The sequence below is a fragment of the Lissotriton helveticus genome, chromosome 12, assembly GCF_964261635.1.
Source record: "Lissotriton helveticus chromosome 12, aLisHel1.1, whole genome shotgun sequence".
Taxonomy (NCBI): domain Eukaryota; kingdom Metazoa; phylum Chordata; class Amphibia; order Caudata; family Salamandridae; genus Lissotriton; species Lissotriton helveticus.
Window position 1 is genome coordinate 22,089,672 of NC_136073.1, and position 25,916 is coordinate 22,115,587.

Below are 25,916 nucleotides of genomic sequence, written 5' to 3' on the forward strand. Positions count from 1 at the left end.
TACTGAAGTATATTACCTTTGAAACTTTAGTGCACGGGAATATTTTGTATTGCAAATTGTTTTTACCATGGTAGTATTAACATTTCTGCATTTTTGAACTTTGGAAAGTTTTTATTTCAAGATTTCGGTCTCAGGAATGTATTATCTTTAAAAATTAGGAATGTTTTTTACCTGGCGTGTTTTACACTTAGAACTTTTGTAGTATGGGATGTTTAATTCCCCTTTACCGATACTAGATTATGTGGTACAAGAGTACTCCTACTGGGACCTCTCTATTTCCTCAATCTCTTTCATTGAAACGGAATAATTTAAACTGACCTCAGGAAATATATCAGTTCGATAATTTCAACTACAACTCTAGACATGGAAATTCCTTTCAAAATTTTGGGTGTGGGAGAATTTTCACTTCCACAGTTGTAGCACTGGAGATTTCTTCCTCCAAAAAAATAAATCCCCATTTGCATATGCCTCATGTTTCCATGCAAAGCAGCTGAATATTCTTGCGTGCATCTCTTCTCCGCAGTAGTACATGTTTCGCTTCCCATTTTAAAAAATACAAAATGCATAATTTAGTCCTCTGATGTTTTTCAAAAAGACTTTTCTTCTGCTTCGGGTCTGTATATTTTGATTTCTCGTCCTCTTGTCTTAAAGCGGTATCACACACTCGGCCCCCGGGTATTCTGGAAGATTCAGCTCAAACTTCTTCTGCAGGTCGTAGGGCAGGAAGCGGCCTGCAAGGAAATGGTGTTTGCCCAGGAAGCGTGTGGCGCACTTCTTTGGGGCAGCCAAGGAGATGAGAACTTCCGGGTTGATGCCATCTGAGTTTCCGTCTTCCACATCCCACCCTGTAGAGGAGAAGAAAAAGAGGTTGGGATAAATAATGTGTGCACTCATGTTAAGCTAGTTAGATAGTCCCTACACCACAATATGAAAAGCAGCACTGTGTAGGATCAGCAATGGGTTCTTGCCTAGGGCCAGGCCAGGCAACTCAGCAGACGGGGTCAGGCAGGATTTGGGCACCTTGTAAGAGCTAATGATCGTCAAAGAATGAAACAACGGACAGTGGTGTACACTAAGCATGAGGTGCCCTGGGGGTACTGTCTACTGGTTTTAGTGTGGGATATTGGAGGGTATACTTCTATCTCATCAATACCGAGGCTGCCTGGTCTTGATTCCACCTCATGCCTCTCTCTTCCACTCCTGCACTTCCTATCTCTTCATCTCATGAATGCCGAGGCTGCCTGGTCTGGATTCCACTTCATGCCTCTTTCTTCGACCACCGCACATTTCCTGTCCTTTTATCTCATGAATACAGAGGCTGCCTGGTCTTGATTCCACCTCATGCCTCTTTCTTCCACCACCATATACTTCCTGTCCCTTTATCTCATGAATACCGAGGCTGCCCGGGTTGATTCCACCTCATGCCTCTTTCTTCCACTCCCCTACACTTCCAGTCTCTTATCTCATGAATACAGAGGCTGCCTGGTCTTGATTCCACCTCATGCCTCTTTCTTCCACCACCGTACACTTCCTGTCCCTTTATCTCATGAATACCGAGGCTGTCTGGTCTTGATTCCACCTCATGCCTCTTTCTTCCACCACCCTACACTTCCTGTCCCTTTATCTCATGAATACCGAGGCTGTCTGGTCTTGATTCCACCTCATGCCTCTTTCTTCCACCACCCTACACTTCCTGTCCCTTTATCTCATGAATACCGAGGCTGCCTGGGTTGATTCCACCTCATGCCTCTTTCTTCCACTCCCCTACACTTCCAGTCTCTTATCTCATGAATACATAGGCTGCCTAGTCTTGATTCCACCTCATGCCTCTTTCCCCCACCACTCTCAACTCTGCACTCTATGTCTTTGTCTCTCTCTCTCTCTCTCTCTCTCTCCCTGGAAGATTCTTTTTCATCCCTGCCTTCTCCCTTTGTTTCAGTTTTCATGTATTTTTCTTCCTCTTTTTTTTCCATTTTCTGCTCGTCTTGCTCTGGTTTTCTGGTTCAAAGTCTTGTGATAAAAATAAGTCCCAGTTCCCAAAAATGAGTGGAGGTGTTGACCACCAACAAACACCTCCACAAATTAAGCACCTGTGTATTGAGAACAGGATAGAGGAGCATTGGCAGATCTGTTAGAGAGTCTGAGTACTACAGTAGCAAACAGTACAATAGGGCTAGTAGTGATTTGCATCATCAGAGCTGTGAGTCAAGAGTGAGGTGCATTGAACACGCCTTGTGTTGGTCCCAGCAATTAAAGAATATAGCGCATTGAAAAGCGGGAGTGTTGTGAGGTGGCTGTTGGTCTAGGCACCCCCTCGTGTTGATCTGGGAAGACTATTACCCAGACAGGAGGAACCATCATTTCAAATGTGTTTACTGCAGAATTATTATCCCGGTGGCTAAATGTTCTTGGAAAAATCTGTTTTAGATCAGCCTCATCCGCGCTTTGAATGGTTGTTTCTTGGCACGCATCACTTTATCAATAAAAGCTGCACAATAAAACCAGACAGTAGAAATGACTACTGCAGCCAGCCATCTCCACGTTTTCCATTCTTTCTTGTTTTCTACAAAGCTTCGGACATCCTGCACCATCCAGCCTGTAGAGTTCCTACTGCCTTTGGTTCCCGGACACTGAAAAGGAATATCAGCCCAGGGTCACACTGTGTGCTTGTGGCTATAAAAAAACAGAACTGGACAATGCAGGTCTGAGAAAGGTTGTAGCTGTTGTAGGTGTCCAGCTTTACCCTGTAGGACGCAGCTGCGGCTTCTAGTGTTGTGTGTTGCCGTGTAGCTGCACAGCTTGGTTTAAAGTCAGCCTTGTCGTCCTGTGCTAATGCTGGTCTTTGCAAATGGTGTTGTACTGACCCTCTTTATCAATCAAGACGCACTTGTATAGCGCGGCTAATCACCCCGGGGGTATCTTTATTCAAGCACTGCCCCCCATCTTGTGGCTGAAGGCTCTCTATTGCCTGAACAGGACTTGTTTGCATCATAGTCCTTCTTCTGTGTTAAGCACCAGAGAGTAAAATGTAAATGTAAATGTATGTGTCTTGTAAAGCGCACTGCTGCCCTGAGGCGTCGTGGCGCTGTAGACCGCTGGGGAACCGTCCTGGCTATCCCTGTGAGATGGTCCCTACTGGGTATCTCCAAGGTGAAACCAGGCATCCCCGGCATATGTGGGGGGCCGTTGTGGAGATGAGGCAAGCTAATGCCCAGAGTTGCCGAGTGTGATCCCTGGTTAGAGTAGGCACGGAGGCGAGAATTATCGAGTCCGCTGACCCTGGTCCACGACCCTGCCGCGTCGGGAATTGAACCCTGGTCCCGGGCCGTTCTCTGCTTCCGGGTCTGCCGGCTCTAACCAGTGAGCCACACCACTCCACTCCACAGAGTGTCAATAACACTGAGAAGTGAATGTTTCGGCTACTCTCTATGTTGGGGGACAAGTCTATTGTAGCTCAGGGTGTCTTCGTCTGCAGCTGGGGAACCGGGTTTGTGCTAGTCAGGCTCGTCAAAGGGGAGAGGATGTAGCCTTACGGCTAGAGCAGACGACCTCGAAGCTGGGGAACCGGGTTCGTGTCCCGGCAACGACGCTCAACATCCTGTGATTCTGGGCAAATCACTTAATCTCCCTGTGCCTAACAAAAATTAATGTGTTCTTCTGTAACAAAATTGGTGCTCATGCAAAGCGCTCTGATACCCGCTGTCTCGGGTCTAGTTTGTGCTATATAGAACTAAAAAAAAAACTCAGTCGTTATTTTCAGTCACTTGGAAGAAAGGGTCTATCTGCCGTTCTCCTCGTGGTCATTGACCCTGGCACGGTCACTGCTGCCCATCTCTGTGGCGCTTTTAGGTTCATGATCCTATGTCGCTTCTCCTATACTCCCTCTCTCCCCCATCCCCCAACTGTCCCTTCACACTCACCTCTTGGTGCCCATCCCCACTAAGCACCCATCTCTGTGGCGCTTTTAGGTTCATGATCCTATGTCGCTTCTCCTATACTCCCTCTCTCCCCCATCCCCCAACTGTCCCTTCACACTCACCTCTTGGTGCCCATCCCCACTAAGCACCCACCCCTGGCCCTCTGTCTACCTCACTTCCTGTCTGAATCCCCTGCACCCCCTCTTATGGTGTATGTTCCGCAATCCCCTCTAAACCTACCTGTGTCTCCCTGTGCCTGTCCCTGCAGTGCTGCTGTTGTTGTTGTGCTGTGCCTGTTCTGTGAGTGAAGAAAGATTTGCCACCCTATTCTCATTCTGCATCCGTTCTGTAAGGGAGGGAAGCTTGCACTGCTCACGCTAATGGTGCACCTATTCAGTGCTGTGGGAAGCTTGCGCCGCTGATGAAGTTTTGAATCAAATTGCCAGAGAAGAAAACTGGCACCGTGTGCTGAACAGCTGTTCCATGATCTTTGAGGGAGGGAAGCTTGCGCTACTGTTGTGCTTTATTTGTTCTGTGAGGGAAAGAAGCTTGCAATCCTGCGACTGTGCTGTACCTCCTTTGTATGAGACAGATGCTTCTGCTGCCACGGTGTACCTGTTCTATGCCTGAGCACCAAATGTTCTTTCTGCTATTGTCCTGCATCTGTTCCGTGAGCGAAGGAAGCTTGCACCAGCGCTTCCCATTATGAACCTGGGTTATCTATTAGTAAACTTTAATAATAACGATTTCACTTCATGACCCAAAACGATTGGCTGCCTCAATGCTTGTGTGTAGCCGATACACACATTTGGCAAGAAACAGGCAATGGGTCCCACTCCAGACTCCCAGTGAAGAAAGACAAAACCATATGGTATCAGGGTTGTATGCCACAGAATCCACTGAATAGCACTTCACCAGATTCACTTTCATGTAACCTCTTAACCGCTAGAAGCCAATCAGCACACCACTGCGATGTGGTGTTAGTCATTTTTAATGTTTGTCTGATTATTAGGGGTAGATGCAAATCTCAAAATTCGCTATTGCGCAAGTATGCAAAATTGCAGCAAGCTTGCACGATATTACCGTAGATTGCAGTTTGCGCTAAGAAAACAGTGCTAAGTGCTGCAGAGCAGAGCCAAATACACTTGCTAAGTTTGTTGTTCCTGTGCTGCAGGATTGTTTTGCGCAAGTTACTCATAATCACACAAACTGGCGTAATTGGATAATTTTCATAAATTTTGCGTCAAGGGAGTAGCTCCAAATTTCCAACATAACTCCAGCGTAACTAAAATTTCGACCAGGCGGACTGATTGTGAGAACAACAAGCAATTTTTGGCCTCCACAATATTTTGATTAATTCATTGGAAGTGATTTATGGTGACGCACTGCGCCAAGGTAGCCATACATAGGGAGGTATAGAATAACTACTCATTACTCAATATCGACTTACCTTGACAATATAGAGGTCTTTGCGAATTTGACAATATTGCAGGTTGATATTTCCACCTTGATATTGTGACACATCCCTGCGTATCACGTGGTTACTTTTAGAAAAGCCCTTACCTTCACTTTTACTTCGTTAACACAGCGGAGTAAAGTAAATCTGGAGTTCCTGGTTCTGCAAAGTCCTAGTGTATTTGTGACATGAATCTGTTATGGGGGTCCCTGCCCATCCAAGACCTTCGAAACCTGGCAACACCTAACCAACCCCTCAAAAAAAACATACACGAACACCAGCAGGACAGGCAAACCAGAAAGACTCACCCCGAATTAGAATATGTGACGTTACAACGCGATCATTTAGATTGCGGTACATTACATCGCGGTTATTACAAGGCAAGTCGTTACAACGACTTGCGCTAGAGGTGCCGGACTTAGGAATAGTATGATTTACTATTCGAACTCCAGTGTGTGTAACAGTAGGGAAGGTGTTGGAATAGTAAATAATACTATTCCTTAGTGTGGAGCGCCATCCAGCGCAAGTCGTTGCATCGATTTACGTTGTAATGGCCGTGATGTATATGTATCGCGGTGTAACAACTGCGTTGTAAAGGTCGTTCGCCCCCGAATTACCCACAGAAGCTGGTAAGGCAGGAAGCTACCACCAGAAACCAGAGACCTCCCCCCCCCCGACTTCCCCACAGGCAGAGGCCCCCCTGCACCCCACTAATGAACACAGAAAGTGTTCCCAGAGTGGCCCACTCCAGGTTTGTTTCTCCTGGACGCAGTTATGGCAGATGGCTTTTTAGACATATTCTGCTGGTGTAAACCAATAGACACAACTAGACGCCAGAAACCAGTTCCAGGGCGCAACTGGAACCAGCTGAAATATTCGCCACACTACTTCTGCTGATGTCCACAAGTCGATGCGCCACAAGCCGGGTCCAGTCGCCACCATTTTGCATCGGGTTCGCCAGGCTTTGCATCGCCATTGGGGCCCCGGGTGGCTTTATTTCATCTTCCCTCTCTGGTTCCCGTGTCGGGGGGTCCCGGGGCGGGGGCCTGGCCGCCCCAGCCCCCTCGGCCGCATTCCTGGTGCTTTGCATTTTCAGAGCCGTGGTTTGTTTCTTGCATTTGGTGAACTCTCCCCTCTCCTCTCAGATGCAGCCAAACGCTGTAGCAGACGCGCTGGCAGCCCGTGCGTGCTGCGTTATGACCTCATGTCTCGCGCCGTCTGGAGCGACGTCGAGCCATTCATGGATGGACCTTCAGAGACCGCGGAGGGGGCTGGCGGCCACAGGCGGGGGGCTAATAGGCTTAGACGGGGCTGGCGGGTCAGGGAGAGGGCTAGTGGGCCTAGACTGGGCTGGTGAGCCAGGGAGGGGTTTAATGGCCCTTAATGGCCCTAGACCGGGCTGGCGGGTCAGGGAGAGGTCTAATGGGCCTAGGCGTGGCTGGTGAGCCAGGGAGGGGGCTAGTGCTCCTAGACCAGGCAGTGGTGCGTCATGGAGGGGTCTAGTGGGCCTAGACAGGGCTGGTGAGCCAAGGAGGGGTTTAATGGCCCTCAATGGCCCTAGACCGGGCTGGTGGGTCCAGACAGGACTGGTGAGTCAGAGAGGTGTGTAAAGGGCCTAGATGGGGCTAGCAGGCCAGGGCGGGGGCAAATGGGCCTAGAAGATGCTAGTGGAACAGGGAGAGGTTTAATATGCTTAGACCAGGGCTGGTGGCGCAGAAAGGGAGCTAATGGGCCTAGACGGAAGCTGGGGACCTTCGAGGAGGCTAATGGGCATAGGCGTGGGCTGGCAGGCTACATAGGGACTAATAGGCGTAGACGCGACTGTCGGGCCAGGAAGAGAGCTAATGGGCCTAGACGGGGCTGCCAGGTCAAGGAAGGGGCTATTCGGCCTGGAGGAGGGGCTTGGCGTGCCAGGGAGGGGCCTAATGGGGCTAGGTAGGGCTGGTGGGCCAGGGACAGGGCTCATGGGCCTAGAAGATGCTAGTGAAACAGGGAGAGGTTTCATGGCCCTAGACCAGGGCTGGTGGAGCAGAAAGGGAGCTAATGGGCCTAGACGGGGGCTGGGGACCTTACAGGAGGAGGCAAATTGTCTTTGGCCGGGGCTGAAAGACTACATAGGGGCTAATAGGCCTAGATGTGGCTGACGGGCCATGAAGGGAGCGAATATGCGTAGGCTTGGGATGGTGGGCCAGGGAGAAGGCTAATGGGCTTGATTGGGGTCATGTGGGCCAAGTAGGGAGCTAACAGGCCTCGAAGGGACCTGCAGGCTGTGGAGGGGGGAAATAGGCCTTGATGGCAACTGGGGGTCTACAGAGGGGGTTGACGGGAAGGACCAGGGCTCATTGGCCACGAAAGATACGAATGGACCTAGAATCACCGGGCGGACATTGGATTGGGTTCATGGGCTTGGGTAAGGAGCGGACGGGCTTTGAGGAGGGTGGTGGGCTTGGAAGGGCGTGGACGGGGCTGTCGGGCCCCTGGGCTCGTAGGTCAAGGAGGGGTTGACCGGTAGGGACGGACCGGGCGGAGGTGGAGTGCTGACCGGCCTGGGGGGCTGCTGCTGGCCTGGGGGTGCTAGTGGGCATGGTGGGGGCTCACGCGATTGGGGTGGCACCCGAGGGGTGTGAAGGGAGGAGGGTGTTGACGGCTCTTGGATGGTAAGACCCTGTAAGCCTGAGAGGAGTCGGTCAGCGCGGGGTGGGGGCCACCACAGCCCACCACCACCCGCCCGCTTCGCACAGTAGCCGCGCACAGGCCATAAACCTCCAGCCCGGAGGCCCCGCTTCCCTTTCATTAGAGAAATGGGATTTTCATGAATATACAGCTGCGTTTATGGTGTTGGAGTTGGCTCGAAAAGGGGAATGTGTGTGATTGTAGATGTATGTATATAGGCTGTCTGCAGCACGTGCGGCGCGCCGCCGGAGGGCCAGTGGGAGCTGTGGGGCTCTCACACATATGCTCCTTAATCGGGACGGGGTCACATATACATACTGTGCGGCACAGGTCTTTAGGGGGTCACACATGCATACATTTCCTTAGAGGAGAAACACATGCAAACATGCATACATAGTTTGTGGCAGAGCACCGAATGGGTCACACATACATACTGCACGACTGTTAGAGGGCGTGCGTTCGAGAAACATCCTTTACAACGCAACTTTTACCACACATTGCCTTCACGGCGCAACTATTACAACGCATGTCATTACAACGCATTGCGCTGGGAGGCGCTCTAGGATAGGGAATAGATTTAATTTACTATCCAACACCTTCCCTACTATCCACGGGGACTGGGTTGGAATAGTAAATGAAACTATTCACTATCCAGCACCCCTAAGCGCTATGCGTTGTAACAGCATGCGTTGTAACAGCATGCGTGGTAAAAGCATGCATTGTAATGTCATACATCCGTGCATTCTAGTGGATCAATTATTATTGGATCAATTATTATTGGACCAGCCACAGTACTTGCTCCAGGTGTAACAAGGGTAAACAGGGTGTGCAAAATTGGGATTCACACACTTTTCTTTGATACCCAATATTTTGTTGGTACGTGCCTCACAAATGGCTACACCCAGATACCATTGGGAGAGAGGTAATGAAATGCAGGTAGCTGATTGGAGGTTTGTACCCTTAAATTCTGTAAAGATTTATTGTTGAAAGGGAAAGAAATGTACACAAGAAATGTGTTGCGTTGGACAATAAATAATTTCTTCATTGTCTTGTATGCATAGGTTAATGGTGCAAAACAAAACAACAGTCGACACGTGTTTCGCCCAACGGCCATTCGGCCAGGGGCTTTTTCAAGGTAAAAAGTCTGTCACAAAACGTCAGTCAATTAAGGTTGATAACCACAAAGTGTGGTCTCTGTAATCCGATGTAGTCTCTGCGGTCTGGTGTAACAAGGAACAACCTCTAGAGATGGAATTAACACAACGAGTGGCCGAGTGACCTGACTGCCTTGACGGCACTTGGGCTATGGAGTCCCCCTTGCTGTGGACCCGCCAGCCCACAGCCACTGGAAATGATGCAGCCAGCCGAGGTACGTCCGACAAGTGCAACCCATATGAATGGCTATTGTGTAGCACATTTGGATGGGTCCACTGTGGAGCAATGGGGAATAACCATAAAGTGACCTGGCAGGTGCCATGGGGAGACCACCTAGATGTGGCACAGAACATCCCTTGGGATGGACATCTTACAATTAGTCGTGGTGCATCTTTCGAAGACGTCACACGGAGCTGCCTGGAGCAACCTAAATGAATGGACATTGTACAACACATTATGATAGGTCCACCGTGGAGCAATGCGGAGTAACCATAATATTACCGGGTACAATTTATGGCTGAGAAGTCCACCGAGGTGTGGGCGTTATGCCACCAGCCAAGGTATGAACTCTGAGGTGTCCACCCAACAGGCATGCCGTAGCATGTCAGGAGTGCCCCGCGGAGTGGCAGAGAAGACTGTCATGGGAATGGCTAGTTCTCAACCAGCCTTGGCACAGTTTCTGAGAAGTCCACCTAGGGTGGCATCAAAGAAAATCATTGGAACGGGCCACACCAAATGTTTTGAGAAGTCAGCCCCGGAGTGGCAGAGGAGCAATTTCAGGAGACAAAAGATCCCATAAGTACACAAGTGTGTGTCCGCCGTAGAGTGGTGATTGTGCAACTCAAGACCATGAGAGAGCCAAGGAACTTAACAAAAACCCAATGACAAATGGATTGTGGGGTCCCCCTACATCCTCAGAGCTGGTACAGGAGGAACCTCATACACTCTAAAACTGTGTGGCTCTCAAATGATGCTTAGTGGTACCTCCCTTGCTGAGTGCATGCATGTGGTACCTAGGCCACTTAGTAAACATGCGGCTCTCAGATGCTGCTTAGTGGTACCTCCCTTGCTGAGTGCATGCAGCTCTCAGCGGTCTGTTGGTGGGACCTAGGTCACTTAGTGACCATGTGGCTCTCAGCGGATGCTTAGTGATACCTGTGTTGCTGAGTGCACACAGGTGGGACCTAGGCCACTTAGTGACCATGTGGCTCTGAGCTGATGCTTAGTAGTACCTCTGTTGCTGAGTGCATGCAGTCCTCAGCTCTGTGTTGGTGGTACGTAGGCCACTTAGTGACCATGTGGCACTCAGCTGATAGTTGGTGGTACCTCGGTTGCTGAGTGCATGCGGCTCTCTGCTGTCTGTTGGTGGGACCCAAGTCACTTAGTGACCATGTGCTCTCAGCTGATGCTTAGTGGTACCTCCCTTGCTGAGTGCATGCATGTGGTACCTAGGCCACTTAGTAACCATGCGGCTCTCAGATGCTGCTTAGTGGTACCTCCCTTGCTGAGTGCATGCAGCTCTCAGCGGTCTGTTGGCGATACCTAGGCCCCTTAGTGACCATGTGCTCTCCGCGGATGCTTAGTGATACCTGTGTTGCTGAGTGGATGAAGGTGGTACCTAGGCCACTTAGTGACCATGTGGGTCTCAGCTGATAGTTGGCGGTACCTCGCCCTCTGTAATAATGCAGTTCTTAGTGTTTACTGGGTGCTAACGCAGTTGGTCGCCCTCCGCATGGATCGGAGCCATTGGTAAGCGAGAGCCTGGGTGTACTGTACCTATGTGCGCGCACCTATTGGTGGGTGGTACCCACGTGTCTCTCAGCCAATGGCATCTTGTTCCTTTCCACTCAGTTACCTGGCGGCTCCTAGCCCTTGATGGGTAGCACCTTGTCCGCTCCTCACCTGATGGTACGTCCAGACTGATGATGGGGATGCGGATGAGTTTCAACGTGGTGAGGATGCTGCAGTACGGCTCCTTCACCTCCCCGGCCGCGCACTCCAGCCCTAGAATCGCGTCCACCACCATGTTGTAGGCGTCATTGATGAGCTGCACCTGCGGAAGGACACAGAGCGGAGGGAGAGATCAGGGTGTCAGGTATACAAGGAATGTCAAAAGGGGACTCAACAACAGGGACCAAATATTGAGTAAAATCTAGACTCATGGGTAGCAGATCCGACCGAGAGTCATTTATTGGACTATTTTACTTGAGGTGTGAACCCCAGCGACTCATTGGAAGAGGAAGAAGGAAGCAACGTGGATATGGTTTAGGATGCATTTAAAAAAGTTTTTTTCGAAAAATTCAGAAAAGTACCCACTGTAGGTTTACTCCAATGAATTGAGTAGATTTCCAACTTCTTACAGTGCACAAAAACCCCCAGGAGTAGTTGTGGAAACCTCTAGACATTTCCAGGGTGATTCAAGCGCTATATAAGACAATAAATCAAATCAAATCAGGTGTACTCAGCCTCCACTAAAGCTATGCAACAAGGACATGCCCTAGGAGTACGTTTTTCCGTAAGGTGCATAAACCTATTTAAACTCCTCCCCTACACTGTGTGAGGAGGCGGTGTCTCCTTCCCTCTCCAGCCTTGAAATCCATCTTACTTCAGCCTTTTCTGCAGCACATGTACAGGTGTTAAAAGGATGGATACGCCAGGCACCAGAGTGAGAATGACCCTTTTTCCTACCTTAGTCCTAAATATCCAACAGCAGAAACTCTGCACTGCTGTCGGGCTGTCCTCACTTCAAAGTTGTCTTCGTGGGAGTAAATGCGCGCAGAGTTTACTCTTGTTAATCAGCTTCTTTCACTTGTACCCACGGATACTAGTTTGCGAGTGTAAATCTAACCAGTTGATCGCTCCCTCAATGTGCATTTCTTGGATGAGGGCGGTTTTTGTATACATTTTTGTAAGAAAGATTTAAAAATTGGTGTAATTTACAGATGACCTTTAACCCCTCCCATGCTCGTGACGGAACTGTTCCGTCACGAGCCTCGGGTGGGCTGTGCTGGTGACGGAACGGTTCCGTCACGGCCCGCTCGCCACGGCTGCGCGGCACGAATTCTGCGCCTGCGCTGACGTTCTAAAGAGCGGGCGGGGCCGTGACGGAACCGTTCTGTCACAAGCACAGCTCACCCGAGGGCCGTGACGGAGCGGTTCCGTCATGAGTACGGGAGCGACGCGCGGCCCCGCCTCCCCCTTAGCGCTGCGGCGGAATAGCCGCCGCAGCGAAGGGGTTAAAGCTCATTCAGCTGCTTGCTTAGAATACTTTCCACGAGAATCCTCCTTTGAAAGTACTCCAGGGAGAGAGGAGTGGCCACGTTACAAGTAATAAGTTAATTCGACAACTGCCTCTAGGGCTGGTTTTACACAGGGGTTGCTCCAGGATCCAAGGACGTGTAGCTGTGCATTCAAAACATAACAGCACATAACACAATCAAGTACCACCTTAGACTGCAGTGCACCCTATCGCACATGGGTAGTGCACGGAAATACTGATTTCATAGGTGCAGCATTCTCTGTTTCAACAGCAACACCTAGTGGCCAGTAAGGGTTCAATGTTAGCTCAGTTCCTGTGGGGAGTAGAGAGACCAATAGACCCAGTGTAATTTAAATTGTGTCTAGTATTCATGAGAAAAAGCAATAGGAAGTGTAGGGTGGTGGAAGAAAGAGGCGTGAGATGAAATCAACACCAGGCGGCTTCGGTATTCATGAGATAAAGCGACAAGAAGTGTAGAGGGTGGAAGAAAGAGGCGTAAGGTGGAATCTAGACCAGGCAGCCTCGGTATTCATGAGATAAAGAGACAGGAAGTGTAGGGGGTGGAAGAAAGACACAAAAGGGGGAATCAAGACCCGGCAGCCTCAGGATTTGCTAATCCAGCACCAGCGACAGGCTACTGAGAAAAAGTCTGGGCCCTGAACCTGGGCTTTACAAGTTAGTCGTTGACCCTTGCTGTGCTGGACTACAGTAAATAATTCTATTTCACAAGCGATTGAAACCAAACCATGACAAAGCCCTGCTGATGAGTTCACAGGATATGTGGGGATTTCCAGTAAGAGATTTGTAGCTTCAGTTTCTGAAATAGCCAGAATAAAAAATATTGAAAAGTTGAACTCCTCTACCTCTGGGACTAAAAAACGAATTCTTGTGATTTGAACCCACATGCATTTTTTTTGTTGTTGCAGTTTTATATAGCGCGAACTCGACACAAAGCTAGCAGAGTGCTTCACATGAGCACCGGTTGCATTACAGACGGACACATTCATTTTTTTTTTGTTTTGTGCTAAGCATGGGGAGATTAAGTGATTTGACCAGAATTACAGGATGTTGTGCATCACTGCAGAGACTCAAACCAGATTCCCCTGCTCCGAGGTCGACCGCTCTAGCCTTCCTTTACCTTTGGCCTTTGGGTTATGTATGTGACACTTGCAGACTAGTGAGACAGGATGGTGGCATCACTGAGATGCAGCTGAGGGGTGCACGGATGAGGTAACCTCCTCTGGGGAAGAACATGTCATGGCAATTACAATCAGTTGGAACGTGCTCATTAATTGTAAGCAGACATTTAATTGACACAATCAAACACCTGCTTTATTTTTAGACTTTTGAATTTGAGGCCTGGAACTTGAATGTTGTTTTAATAGTTACAGAACTGTTCCATCTGATTATAATTGTTAATGGCTGGGGAGGTTACCTCATGCCACAGGAAACCTGCATTATTCATTTTTGTTGGGGGGGGGGGGGCAGGTAAAAACAGTAACTATAAGGGGGGGGAGGTCTCCACACTGAGCAGCTGTGCCACAGTGCCCCTATTTCTGGAAGAGAGAGGCGTGAAGTGGAGTTCAGACTAGTGAGCCTCGGTATTCATGAGGAAGAGACAAGAAGTGTAGGGGGTGGAAGAGAAGCGGGAGGTGGAATCAAGACCAGGCAGCCTCGGCATTCATGAGATAAATAGACAGGAAGTGTAGGGTGGTGGAAGAAAGAGGCGTGAGGAGGAATCAAGACCAGGCAGCCTCGGTATTCATGAGATAAAGAGACAGGAAGTGTAGGGTGGAAGAAAGAGGCATGAGGTGGAATCAAGACCAGGCAGCCTCGGTATTCATGAGATAAAGAGACAGGAAGTGTAGGGTGGGAGAAAGAGGCGTGAGGAGGAATCAAGACCAGGCAGCCTCGGTATTCATGAGATAAAGAGACAGGAAGTGGAAGGGGGTGGAAGAAAGAGGCATGAGGTGGAATCAAGACCAGGCAGCCTCGGTATTCATGAGATAAAGAGACAGGAAGTGTAGGGTGGAAGAAAGAGGCGTGAGGTGGAATCAAGACCAGGCAGCCTCGGTATTCATGAGATAAAGAGACAGGAAGTGGAAGGGGGTGGAAGAAAGAGGCATGAGGTGGAATCAAGACCAGGCAGCCTCGGTACTCATGAGATAAAGAGACAGGAAGTGTAGGGGGTGAAAGAAAGAGGCATGAGGTGGAGTTCAGACTTGTGACCCTCGGTATTCATGAGACAAAGAGTCAAGAGAGCAGGGAGAAGTGAGGGCTCTTCACCATGTGGCAACACTTTGAGGGTGGAGTTTTTCTTTCCTTTGAAAAGTTACAGCAGCAGTATTCTCTTCCCCATATTGGTTTTTATATATATCCCCAAGTTCGACACTTTACATTTAGCCTTAAGGAACATGAGATCTGGTGCGACTAGGCTGGCATGATCCATCTGTGCTTTCCTGGGTCCCCTCTAGTCGTGGCCCCCTGCAGTGTGTGGGTTTGTGTGAACATTTTTGCCTGGGTTGATTTTCATTTCCTGCAGGGTCCGCTGGTCACCATTATTCTTGTAGACCCGAATTTTATCTGGGGTCGGAGGATGCGGGGGTGTTTGGGGGGCCGTTGTTGACACAGAAGTATTTTTTTTATGCTGCATTTTTGTTGACAATTCCTCTTTCAGCTGCATTACATGTCAAATGTTATGTTAGGTTTAAGCAGTATTGAATGACTTTGCATCGCTCATCTTCTGTGGGCAGGGTTTATATATATTATATATACACACATATACCTTTAGAACTGAATAAAAGTAAGTGCACGCACCTCTCTTCTCGTGCACTGGTTATACAATGTACACAACTTCACATATCGTTACCTATATGGAGACATGACCACGGCTCAGAAGCGCTGCCCATGAAAGGACAGGCTCATTGAGACCGACTCAGGCTGCCCGTGGCGCACACAGTGGGCCCCTTAAGAGGACAGTCCCCCTAGTGCTGCTTTAAGCACCTCCCCGCCACTTGTCGCTGGGACCCCTTCCTGTGGGACTCCCCACCCTTCGGGTCTGGCACCTCTACAGCGTTGTTTCCGGTGTACAGTGGGCTGGGGACAGGTATTTATACCTGCCCCACCCACTGCCAACCCTCTCAACCGCTTACCCTGCGTGAGGGCTGGGCTATTGTATTGACCGTATTAATGTATTCAGTTGTGTTGCAGGCGGAGTTACTGGGCGATCCGGAGGCTGATTGGCATGTGGGGTACGAGGGGTAGCCTTTCAGGAGCACACTAAGGGTGCATGATGCCAAAATCCCAGGCGTCTCTACGGCAGGACCCTGGTTGAGAACGACGGTGCCCCGCTAGTCCTTCGGGTGGTTGTAAGCCTGAGCAACCGGGGGCTTGCCTGGTTACGCTCCGCCCCTAACAGGCGCGAGTAAAAGGTATGGGCTGGTGGCCCATGATATGTAATGGGGATAACACCCATATAAATGGTGGCACCGATTGGATTGGCCACGGTGCAGTTTGGCTCATCAGGTGGGCAGGACAGCTTAGGTAAGTCAACGCTACCCTTGGATCGCCCGTAAGTTAACCCACCAAGGTGGCATACTCCTTGTATGTAATAAACCTGCAGCAAACTTTCTCCAACAAAAAACTTGTGTGGACTGTTTATTTTGCGCAGCGCGACTTATTACTGCTGAACGGGGGGAGAGGGGGTGCCGATATTAGCATTATGTGCCCAGAAGGACAGGCGCCTTGAGACAGCCAGAGCGCCCAGAGGGACAGGCTCTTTGGGACAGCCAGAGCTCCTGGTGTGCATGGAGGGACAGGCTGCTTGAGACAGTCGGTCTGAAGGAGCCGGACAGGCTCTGTGCCTACTGAGGGTGCAGTCTGAGCACTCACTAGGCCCGGAGGGACAGGCTCTTTGAGACCGACTCTGTGCCCAGTGGGCCCGAGGGACAGGCTCCTTGTGACAGCCTGAGCTCCCAGCGTGCACGTTAGGACAGGCTCCTTGAGACAGTCTGAGCTCTCAGCATGCATGGAGGGACAGACGCCTTGAGACAGTCTGAGCGCCCACTGGGCACGGAGGGACAGGCTCCGCCTGCAGACATTGCTGTGTCCAAGTTTGCCTCCAGAAGGCACCCGAGGATGCCAGGGGAGGGTGGCACGGAGGTTCCTTCCAGCCCCTGGCAGCACAACCTTGTCCAGAGAGAGGCCACGTCACACTATCCAAACTGCCTTCAAGCAGTGACAGGCAAAGAGAAACCAAAGGGCCTGCCCTGTCGGGCACATGCAGACAGTCCAGACGTGGGCTCAAGGGGGCGCTACCAGGGGAGGTGTAAACGCCTCTAATGCACTATGTTAGGGTGTGCTTCTTGCACAGCTTCCACCCAGGCCCCGTTTCAGCAATACTGACCCCTGTTATAGCACCCAGCAGCATTGTAGCCAATTTCTAAGCACTCCCAATATTTCCAAAGAAATGAATTCCGGAGCTGTGCTATGAAGCGGCATCCCCAGGATCACACAGTTTGTCAGAGTGAGGTAGGCAGGGATTAATATGCAGATATAACTCACAACTCCAGAGTGGGGGGGGGGCGAAGCAAGGACTCCATGGACTGGTGTACTGTGCACCCCCACTGCCCTGTGACGTGGGCTCGCCCGACCGCCCTGTGACGTGGGCTCGCCCGCGCAGACTCACCTCTGTCGGCAGGTAGGACAGGTAGGGGATGTCCATCTTCTCGCACTGCGTGGTGAAGTCCTGGTACAGGCAGTTCTGCGACCGCTTGGGGTAGAAGATGGTCGGTTCGTAGTTCTGTAAGGGGAGAAGACACAGGTCTGTAGAGCGGTCGGTGGTGGAAAGCGCCAAGAAGACAAGTATATTGTGCATTCACCATCGCAAACCATGTTGTAACTAAAGGTCGGACACCTGCTCTGTTCTGTAGCAGTGGAAAAGGGCCACGCGCTTCCCCAGCACTGGGGCATGGAAACACTTTAGAATGGACGATGGGTGACATCAGAGGCAAAACACACATCCATGCATGCGGTCTAGCAAGGTGTACATCCTCCTCCTGCCATGACCTGGGTGCTGCTCTTAAAAGGCTTGTTTTCCTCAACAGGGAAGTATGCTCCAAGTTTAAATTTACAGCAGCTGGCTTGGACCCCTGCCCATGAAGCGACTTCATAACTAGGGACCCCACGCTGCTGCCATCTCTTGCAGCCAGGAATATAAAAAGGTTTCAAGACAATAATTTACCTCAAACATTTCCCTCCTTTGCCCCACCCTTTTCCTTCCAGTCCATTAACCCGCTCTTTCACGGATACACTCACTCATCAATACTCACTCATCTACACTCACTCATCGACACTCACTCATCGACCAAAGATCCACTCCTGCTCCAGTTAAAGCAAAGATGCCCTCTTAAATTGCTACTCTACGCTTCCACCCTAAGGCGCACCTACCAGGCATTGCCAGCGAGGGGCGCTGTGAAGTAACGGGCAACAGGGGATGAACCAACAAGAAGACTGAGAGGGATACACCTCCAGAGGGCCGTACTCACGTAAATCCGCAGGTGTCGGGCGCAGACCAGCCCGATGGCGCCATTCTGCTCCTGCCCGCAGATCACCAGCACCGTGGGCTGCTTCTTCGGCAGAGAGCTGAGAGGAAAGGCCTAGGGAGGACACAGGAAAAGAGAGCTTAGAGGAGCCGTGCTTCTCAAGGAAACCCCAAACTACCAGTTGCACCCACATATCGCATCCATCTGGAGGTAAGTGACTCGCCCACCGCAGGTGCCCAACGTTCCTATCCCTTCCTCACCAGTGGTGTAATTACAATCATGTAATTTTGGAATACTGCGATTGCAACCATGTAATGCAAGGAAAGCGGTCGCGCAATCTTGGAATGGAATAGGTGAATTCAAGGTCTTCCCAAACCCCAATCCTGTAACTTCAGTAGAACATTCTAATGAATTCCCAAACACTCCGGCCTATCTGGCGAACAAGCTTATTCTTTATGGCTCCAGTCGGAACTTAAGAAGTACATCAACACTACTCTTGAAACCTCCTACATTTAAAAATAAAAGTACGTACAAACGTGCTTTCTCCGGCCTTGCACCTAGAATTTGGAACGCTCTTCCGACGGAGATGAGAACCAATCCCTCCACTGTCTATTTCAAGAAACAGGCCTAATGGCTTTTCCTGAGTGGACATTAGCTGTATCATCATGTACTCTTTCTATAGTCCCCTTGTTGACAGATTTGACATTTATCCCAACGTATCTTTCGCTATGTATTTTTGATTGGATGTTAAATTGTTATTTTACTCTAGGGCCCTTAAGGAACTAAAATAGAAAAATATTTTTGGAGCCGATTACAGATTTGTCATTTACTCTACTATGCTGTGACGAGCCACTCTAGGATTGTTTTACTGAATGTTACAAGAAATATATTGCACTATATGAGAAACTTTACTAGTAGGGCCTGGTTGTTTTACAATGTTGACCTCAACTGTTCTGAGTTCATGCTTGCTTCTGCCTCGGTGTACAGCGCTCTGATACCCGCAAGGGTCATGTTCGCACACTTTATAAAACTTTTACGATAAATAAATAATAAATTCTACAAGTCCCCCAGATGTATAGCTCTTATTTTGGAAGTCCTTTTCATCCGTTTTAGTTGCAGCGTCTACATGAACGAAATCCTCACTAGTGTCCAAGTGTCCACTCTTGACATCACAAAGGCATCGTCCCTCCACCGCGAGAGATGGCTCGAACGAGCCTCGAGTAACCATCTCCGGGTCGCCGGCTGCGCAAGCTGCATCCTCTTCGGTGCACACCTTGGGTGTTGTTCCCAGGGATCAGTTACTCCAAGCTGGGTTTTTGTTTGGATCTGGATCATTGAACCTCCTTCCACACTCACATGTTTTGATGCTGGTCAGCTTGGAGCTCTTAGATTTGCAGCAAATGCTCTCTGTAACACCTGCATTGAGTCAAAGACAGCTTCTCCCTGGAGTTGATATGTTCTCAATGCTCTGGGCAGCCCGCCTGCAAGCTTTTCCCGATTAATCCTGCTGCACTTACCACCACTATTTCTGTTACCCTGTTCCTTCCTTCCTGCCCAGACAGAAAATCAATCACGAAAAGTAAAATCTGGGCAACGACGAATGAATCACGCAGAAGGCAGTCTAAGCCGAAGACGGCTAACATCCAATGTCAGAGTCGGGAACTGCCACGAGGGTGGCTTAGCTCTTGGAAGGAGCATGAACATGCATCAAAAATACGAATACAAACAGTGGCGGTTTGTTAGTTCAGCCAGTTGAGCGGCAACATTGATCCTATCAGAGAAAAATACAAAAGACCCCTGGTAAGAGCACTGCATAGATTGGCCGTCATCACATGCACGAGCATTGCACAGGTGCAGAAGTGCTCCATAGCTGCCACAAAGATCTTCCGGCTGCTACAACCCTGCACAAGAGTGGCCCAGACATCAAGAACTTACCACTCCAAGATGTCTGCCCAAGGTGGCAATGGCTTTGCATGCAGGAGCTGGGAAACCGACTACCAATAGACAGAGGTGGTCTATCTTGACTTCCCTCTTCCTGTTTTGATCCCTAGAAGTCCATCTGTGCTGGCTGCTCCTCATTTAACCTTTTTCAGTTCCGGGTTGTCGCATCACGTCCAGGCGGCCTACCTTCCCCTTAATAAACACGGATATATCCCCTTGCCCTGCTCATCTCCCTGCAACCCCTCTCACTTTCCCGCCCTCTCCTCACAACTCAGATTTTCTATTTCCTCGCACTCTTTTTAAAAATAACTTCATTTTTCTTGCACCTTCTTTGCATATTTAGCTCACCAAAGACAGAAACTGACAATTAAGCCTCGACGGTAAATTCCGTTCCGCTCGCGGGATTCGCGGAATTTGGGTAACTTTGCGTTCTGCGGGAACGCGAAATTGACCAAAATTCTGCGTTCCGCAACATCACAAAATGTTTCGCTTGTTCCCGTTCTCAAAATGTGTGTTCGCGAGAGATTTCCCCCCGAGCACGCAAACAGCGATTGCAAACGGTAAAAAGGCATCGCAAACAATCAATTCCCCGTGTTCTTGGAGATTTTTTTACCGTTTCGCGGAGATTTGCGTAACGCAATTATGCAAATTCCGCCCACCCCTACTGACAATAAACATTGTCATTAACATATGTTTTTACATTTATCCGCACGCTATTCCTCCAATTGCTTTAAGGTGGACAAGGTGCAGTCTCTTCTCTGAATTACTTCTGTCAGCTCCTGTGAACATCTGCTTTCTTGGCTAATACATGGATAGAATTATTTTATTTTTAATGAATACAAACGTTTTATTTCAGAAATAGCCACGAATCTAGGATTTAAAGTGTATCAATCCTGGTTTTCACAGCAGCCTTCCCAGACCTGCCTGATTACACTGCTTGAATTTCAGTGTTACATTCCACAAATTGTAATACAACATTCCAGTGACCTGCGTCGCCGCACCGCTGGAATACCGCCACCCTATTCCGGGATTTCCATGCGCCATTCCAGGAACCGCATGGCTTCATATTTTATTCATAATGTATTCCTCGCATTCCTAGAGTTTCATCACAACCTTTGCATAAGTTTGCTGCTACATTCAAGGAAGGTGACCAGATGAGAGCATGCGCCATTCTTTCACGCATTACAGCTCACAGATGCAGCCTTCAAGCCGCTGGAACTGTGCAAAAATGGAATAACAAACAGTGAATGCAGCAGGTTTGATTAAATTACACAGAAAAGGAAAATGATGCGGCATAGTATGTGATTCAGGGCAAGTCACAGGATAATTTCCCTGGCACAGTAAGCCATATACATCCAATATATATATATATATATATATATATATATCAAATGCGAAGAATCTCCCATGTACCAGGAAATACGCGACGACACACCAAGGGTTGCTGTGCTTCAAAAGTTTATTCTGGCAGCAAAGTTTTTGCTGCCAGAATAAACTTTTGAAGCACAGCAACCCTTGGTGTGTCGTCGCGTATTTCCTGGTACATGGGAGATTCTTCGCATTTGATATTTGGGCCGCCGGAGCCCCAACGACGACCCGCTCGCGAGCAGGTACTGGCCGGACACCGGGAGTGTGAGTTTGCAATATATATATATATATATATATACACACATATATACACACTGCATTCCCAGTATAAGGAATGGTGAGCAAGAAGGGATGGGGGTGGGAAGTAGACAGATATGCAGGGTGTTAGCTTAGCAACAGTATATTCATGTATTTGGTGACTAGAACACGGACAGCTCAGTGGGATGCGCTCCTGCTGCAGAGATCAGTATATACTGACGCGGTGCCTGACCCAAAGTTACACCTCAGATGTCAGACTGAGGACGACTGGGGAACAACAAAGTCTGTTTTTTTCATAAATTTTGAATTTGTATAGCTATTGTAGCTTAAAAATTATCGTACTGTAAGGATGTGGAATTTTTTAATCTTTTACCCTTTTATATATGTAGTATACTTTTATGCCTTCATCATGTCGGCAAAATAAAGTTATTCTGACTGACTGAATGAATGTTGGTGCTGTGAAAAACAGACTTTGTTGTCAGTGTGTGTGGTCTGCGGTTCTAAAGGGCAAAGCGGTTATTCGTTTTTTCATCTTTTTTTAATAAGGTGCTAAGAGCCTGCAGCAGCTCAGTAAATATCATTTCTTTTTCCGATGCCCAAGTATTTATGAATTAGTTTTCCTAATATTTTGGAAACCGCAAGCCCATTATGATAATAAAACCCAGGCTACTGTGAAGGGCCCTGTGTCCTCGCCAGATTCTGCAGCCATTGGGCTGTGACCTGGGCCAGAATGCCCCAGTGGGGACCTATCATGGCTTCAGGCTGCAATGCAAACCCCAGCTGGGACCCTCTGAGACCACGAGGGCAGCACGCGAGCTGTCTGTCTGGAAGGCTTTTTATCAGAGCGCCAGGAACAGTTTGCATTGTAAGTTTCTAATGCTGGGAATGCACAGATTAATATGACGGATTGTTGATTAAAGTCGACAGGGATAGACTGGCCTGTACTGAGCGGAAGGACCTTCCTAAAAGCCCAGGACTAAAACAAAGAAGATTCAATTGTATGACAGGCTCTGCGACTGATCCTGCTGTTAAATATTGGATGGATTTGTTAGCATGAGCTGAAAGCCATTTTGTATTTCTGGCAGCCATTTTGTTTTCCATGTGCTCGCCATGTGCTCTGTCCTCCCTCAGTGTTAACTGCTCTTGAAGTCTGCCTAGAGACAAATTATATTTAGCATCTTCCACCTTTGCACATGCCCAGAAGGGCCCAGCTAGTAGAATGCACCCGCTTCTCTAGTATAACTGTCAGGCTATTTTTGCTGCTGCATGGAGAAGTAACTCTCCTCCCACTTTGTTGAGCAAGTAGATCTTGTATGCCCAACTTAGTCATTTTGCATGCTTACATGAGCCAGGACTGCCTGTGGGGAAAAATATATCTCAATTCCATATTCTCCTCCACACTATCTCAGACCTTCTGAGCTAACCGCTCTGAACACGCTGCTTGCTCCGTGCTCCTGAACACCCCTCCCCTTAGAAATCTATTAACTCCTGACCCCATGACCTGTAGTGCCCTCATTGACACGTCATAGGTTAACAGCTGTGGAAAGCCTCTGAATCTTGCAGGTTGGCTTAAACTTGCTTTCTGGTCCCTTGTGCCCATATATTGCTCTATGTTCTGGGCCTGCATGGCACTTCTATTTGTATATGTACAACCGTATTTGGCCTTGGCTACATCTTATGAGTTTACTGATGACTGCTTGTTCCAAGACGTGACACTGCGTCTGCATTCTGCCTTGGCATGCCAATAAACGGACAAAGTTGCAAGAACATTTCCTGTGTTTTGGGAGGCAGCTGTGGTTTATTTGCTTTGTGTCACTCTGCGGAGGGTTGGAGGATTTATTGCCCAACTTAATGGATTTATTACCCAACACTGCCCCTTGGTTTTATGCTTACTATGTAACCCAAAGCATATATAAAGCCCCCGTTTTCTGTACTCCTTAGACTGCCTCATTCAGTTGCTAAGGCTTCTGTGTGACGTAGTCTCACTCATTTGAGGTTAATAAAAATGTACTTTTATATTTCAGCTTCTGTGCCAATTTCTTCTTTGTTGGTTTAAAAGGACCAAGTATCAGTGGGACCCCTGTTTCAGGTTTCAATGTTTTTCACTGCCCCAGCCCCACCGACCTTCATGGACTTTGATCTGCAGGAAACCTACCATTTCATGCTTTTCTGCCATGTGACTGGCCCTCCTTACAAATGCTGCCCAATCAAAACCACACACGGCCTGTCAGAAAGTGTATATCAGGCCAGCCTGACATGTGACTGACTCTGCCCAGCCCATCAGAGGTTCCAAACTATATGGAAGTCTCTGAAAAACATGACTGCATCACATTTAACCCCATCTGTGTGCGCAAAAATTTTGCGCTGTGCGGGAGTTTTTATTAGTGTGCGGGTTTTGGAAGGCCAGGGGCCGTCCTCCGAACACCATGACATGTGACGGCTCCCGGCCGTCATGAGCATGGAAGAGGTTAATAAGAAGAAGAAGAATTATAATAACAGTGAAGCTTGTAGAGCGCCTAGCTACATAGGAAGGAAGTGTCACAGCGCTACAGTCAGTTCAGCCTGAAAAGCCTCATTTTTAATGTTTTCAGGAAGAGGAAGTCCAAGGGGCCCTGATGGATAGAGAGAGGCAGCGAGTTCCAGAGTTTGGGCGCTAGGTAGCTAAAAGAACTGCCGCCGAGGCACACTCTTGACGCTCGGGCCCCAGAAGATCCGAGGTTCCTCTGTGGCGTAGGGTTGAATGAGAGCCGACAGGTACTGTGGGCCACTGTTCACCAGAGCTTTGTAACAATAGCACAAGGCCTTGAACGAGAGCCTTTGCTTCACCGGAAGCCAGTGTAGCTTGGAAAGTGCAGACCCCATGGGGTGCGTTTGGGGAGATTTAGCAGCAGCGCGCCGCCGCATTCTGCACCCGTTGGAGTCTCCTCATGCGATATTGTGATACACGTAGGTACAACACGTTGCAGTAGTCCAGCCTGAACATGATTAAGGTCAGGACCACTGTTCTTTTTGCAAATTCTGGCAAAAAGCAGGGGACCTTTTTGAGGGTCCTTAGGATCCCGAAACATTTTCCTGCCAGAGCGGTGATTTGGCTGTCAAAGGACAGCTGCTGGTCGAACCGGATACCCAGGTTTTTAAGCCTGGGCTTGGCGCTGGGTAAAGGGCCATGAGTTTCAGGCCACTAGGAGGTTGACCATATGTTGTGTGGTTTGTCCGGGAACAAGTTCTCGGTCTTCCCTGCTTTCAACTTGAGGCCGTTTTGCTCCATCCGCACGGCGACCTCCTCCAGGCAAGAACTTAGCGAGGCAGCCGTGTTGGCAGAATGTTGGGAGAGGGTATAATGAACTGAGCATCATCCGCGTATGTAATAAGTGTGAAACCGTAGCGTTCAATGACCTCAGCCAGGGGGCGCATGTACATATTAAATATGGTTGGCCTCAAGGAGGAGCCCTGTGGCACTCCCTGCTGCATGCTGAACACTTTAGAATGTTATCGCTTATTAAACACCTGGAAGGTGCACCCGTGTAGAAAAGAGGCAACCCACATAGAGACTCCGTGACCAACACCGCATCTCCACAGACGATCGACCAGCAAGTTGTGAGACCGTGTCGAACGCAGCACTGAGGTCCAGCAGCAGAAGTGCTGCAGGGTCGCCGGTATCCAAGATTTGTCGTAAGGATTCAATAGCCAATAGCAGGGCCAGCTCTGCGATGTAGGAGGGACGGAACCCTGACTGTGGCCTATGAAGTAGGCCATTGCCCTCAATAAACGTAGAGAGCTGTCAATCGACATGCTGCTCTGTGACTTAGCCACAGAAAGGTAGTATTGAAATATGTCAGTAGTTATCAGGTTTTGTCGGGCACAACTGCTTTTTAAAGGAGTGGGACTACCATTGCATGCTTCTACGGCTAAGGACCCCGGCATAAGGTAGCTGTTAAGTAGACCATGGAGCACAGCGAGACAGCTTTCACACCCCGATCTAGAATGGAGTGCGATACTGGGTCAAGAGGGGAATCCAACTTGACAGACAAGAGCAAAGGGGATAGCTCCTCGAGTTCGATAGGTTTAATAAGCCGAAGCCCAGAGCGGTCATCTGAAGACTCAAACTAGGTGTTTAGGCAGCGGTTTCTCTAGACTCCGCTGGGAAGAACGTATATATGTTTGCAACCTTATCCGAAAAAAACTGGGCTAGGGCATTCCAGCACTCCTCTAATGGTAAGGTGGAAGACGAAACTCAGGACAATGAAGAGAGTGTCTTTATGATGGTGAAGACTTCTCGTGAGGATTTGAGCTGAAAGAATTTTGATGGAACAGTAGTCGCGGCGACAATGTTCTGTACGACTTAA

The 25,916-nt window shown here is 49.1% G+C and overlaps 1 protein-coding gene across 1 annotated transcript in view; it reads right to left on the reverse strand.

Annotated features, from left to right (window-relative positions):
• Positions 1 to 249: 249 nt before the first annotated feature.
• YJEFN3 (YjeF N-terminal domain containing 3) overlaps positions 250 to 25,916 on the reverse strand; it is a 146,624-nt gene continuing 120,957 nt past the window's right edge. Inside the window, exons 3-6 of the mRNA XM_078668582.1 lie at positions 18,007 to 18,117; positions 17,148 to 17,261; positions 11,104 to 11,254; positions 250 to 845 (exon numbers count right to left, since the gene is read on the reverse strand). Of these exons, the coding sequence (XP_078524708.1) occupies positions 646 to 845; positions 11,104 to 11,254; positions 17,148 to 17,261; positions 18,007 to 18,117 (576 nt within the window). The 3' untranslated portion in view covers positions 250 to 645. The remainder of the gene's footprint in view (positions 846 to 11,103; positions 11,255 to 17,147; positions 17,262 to 18,006; positions 18,118 to 25,916) is intronic.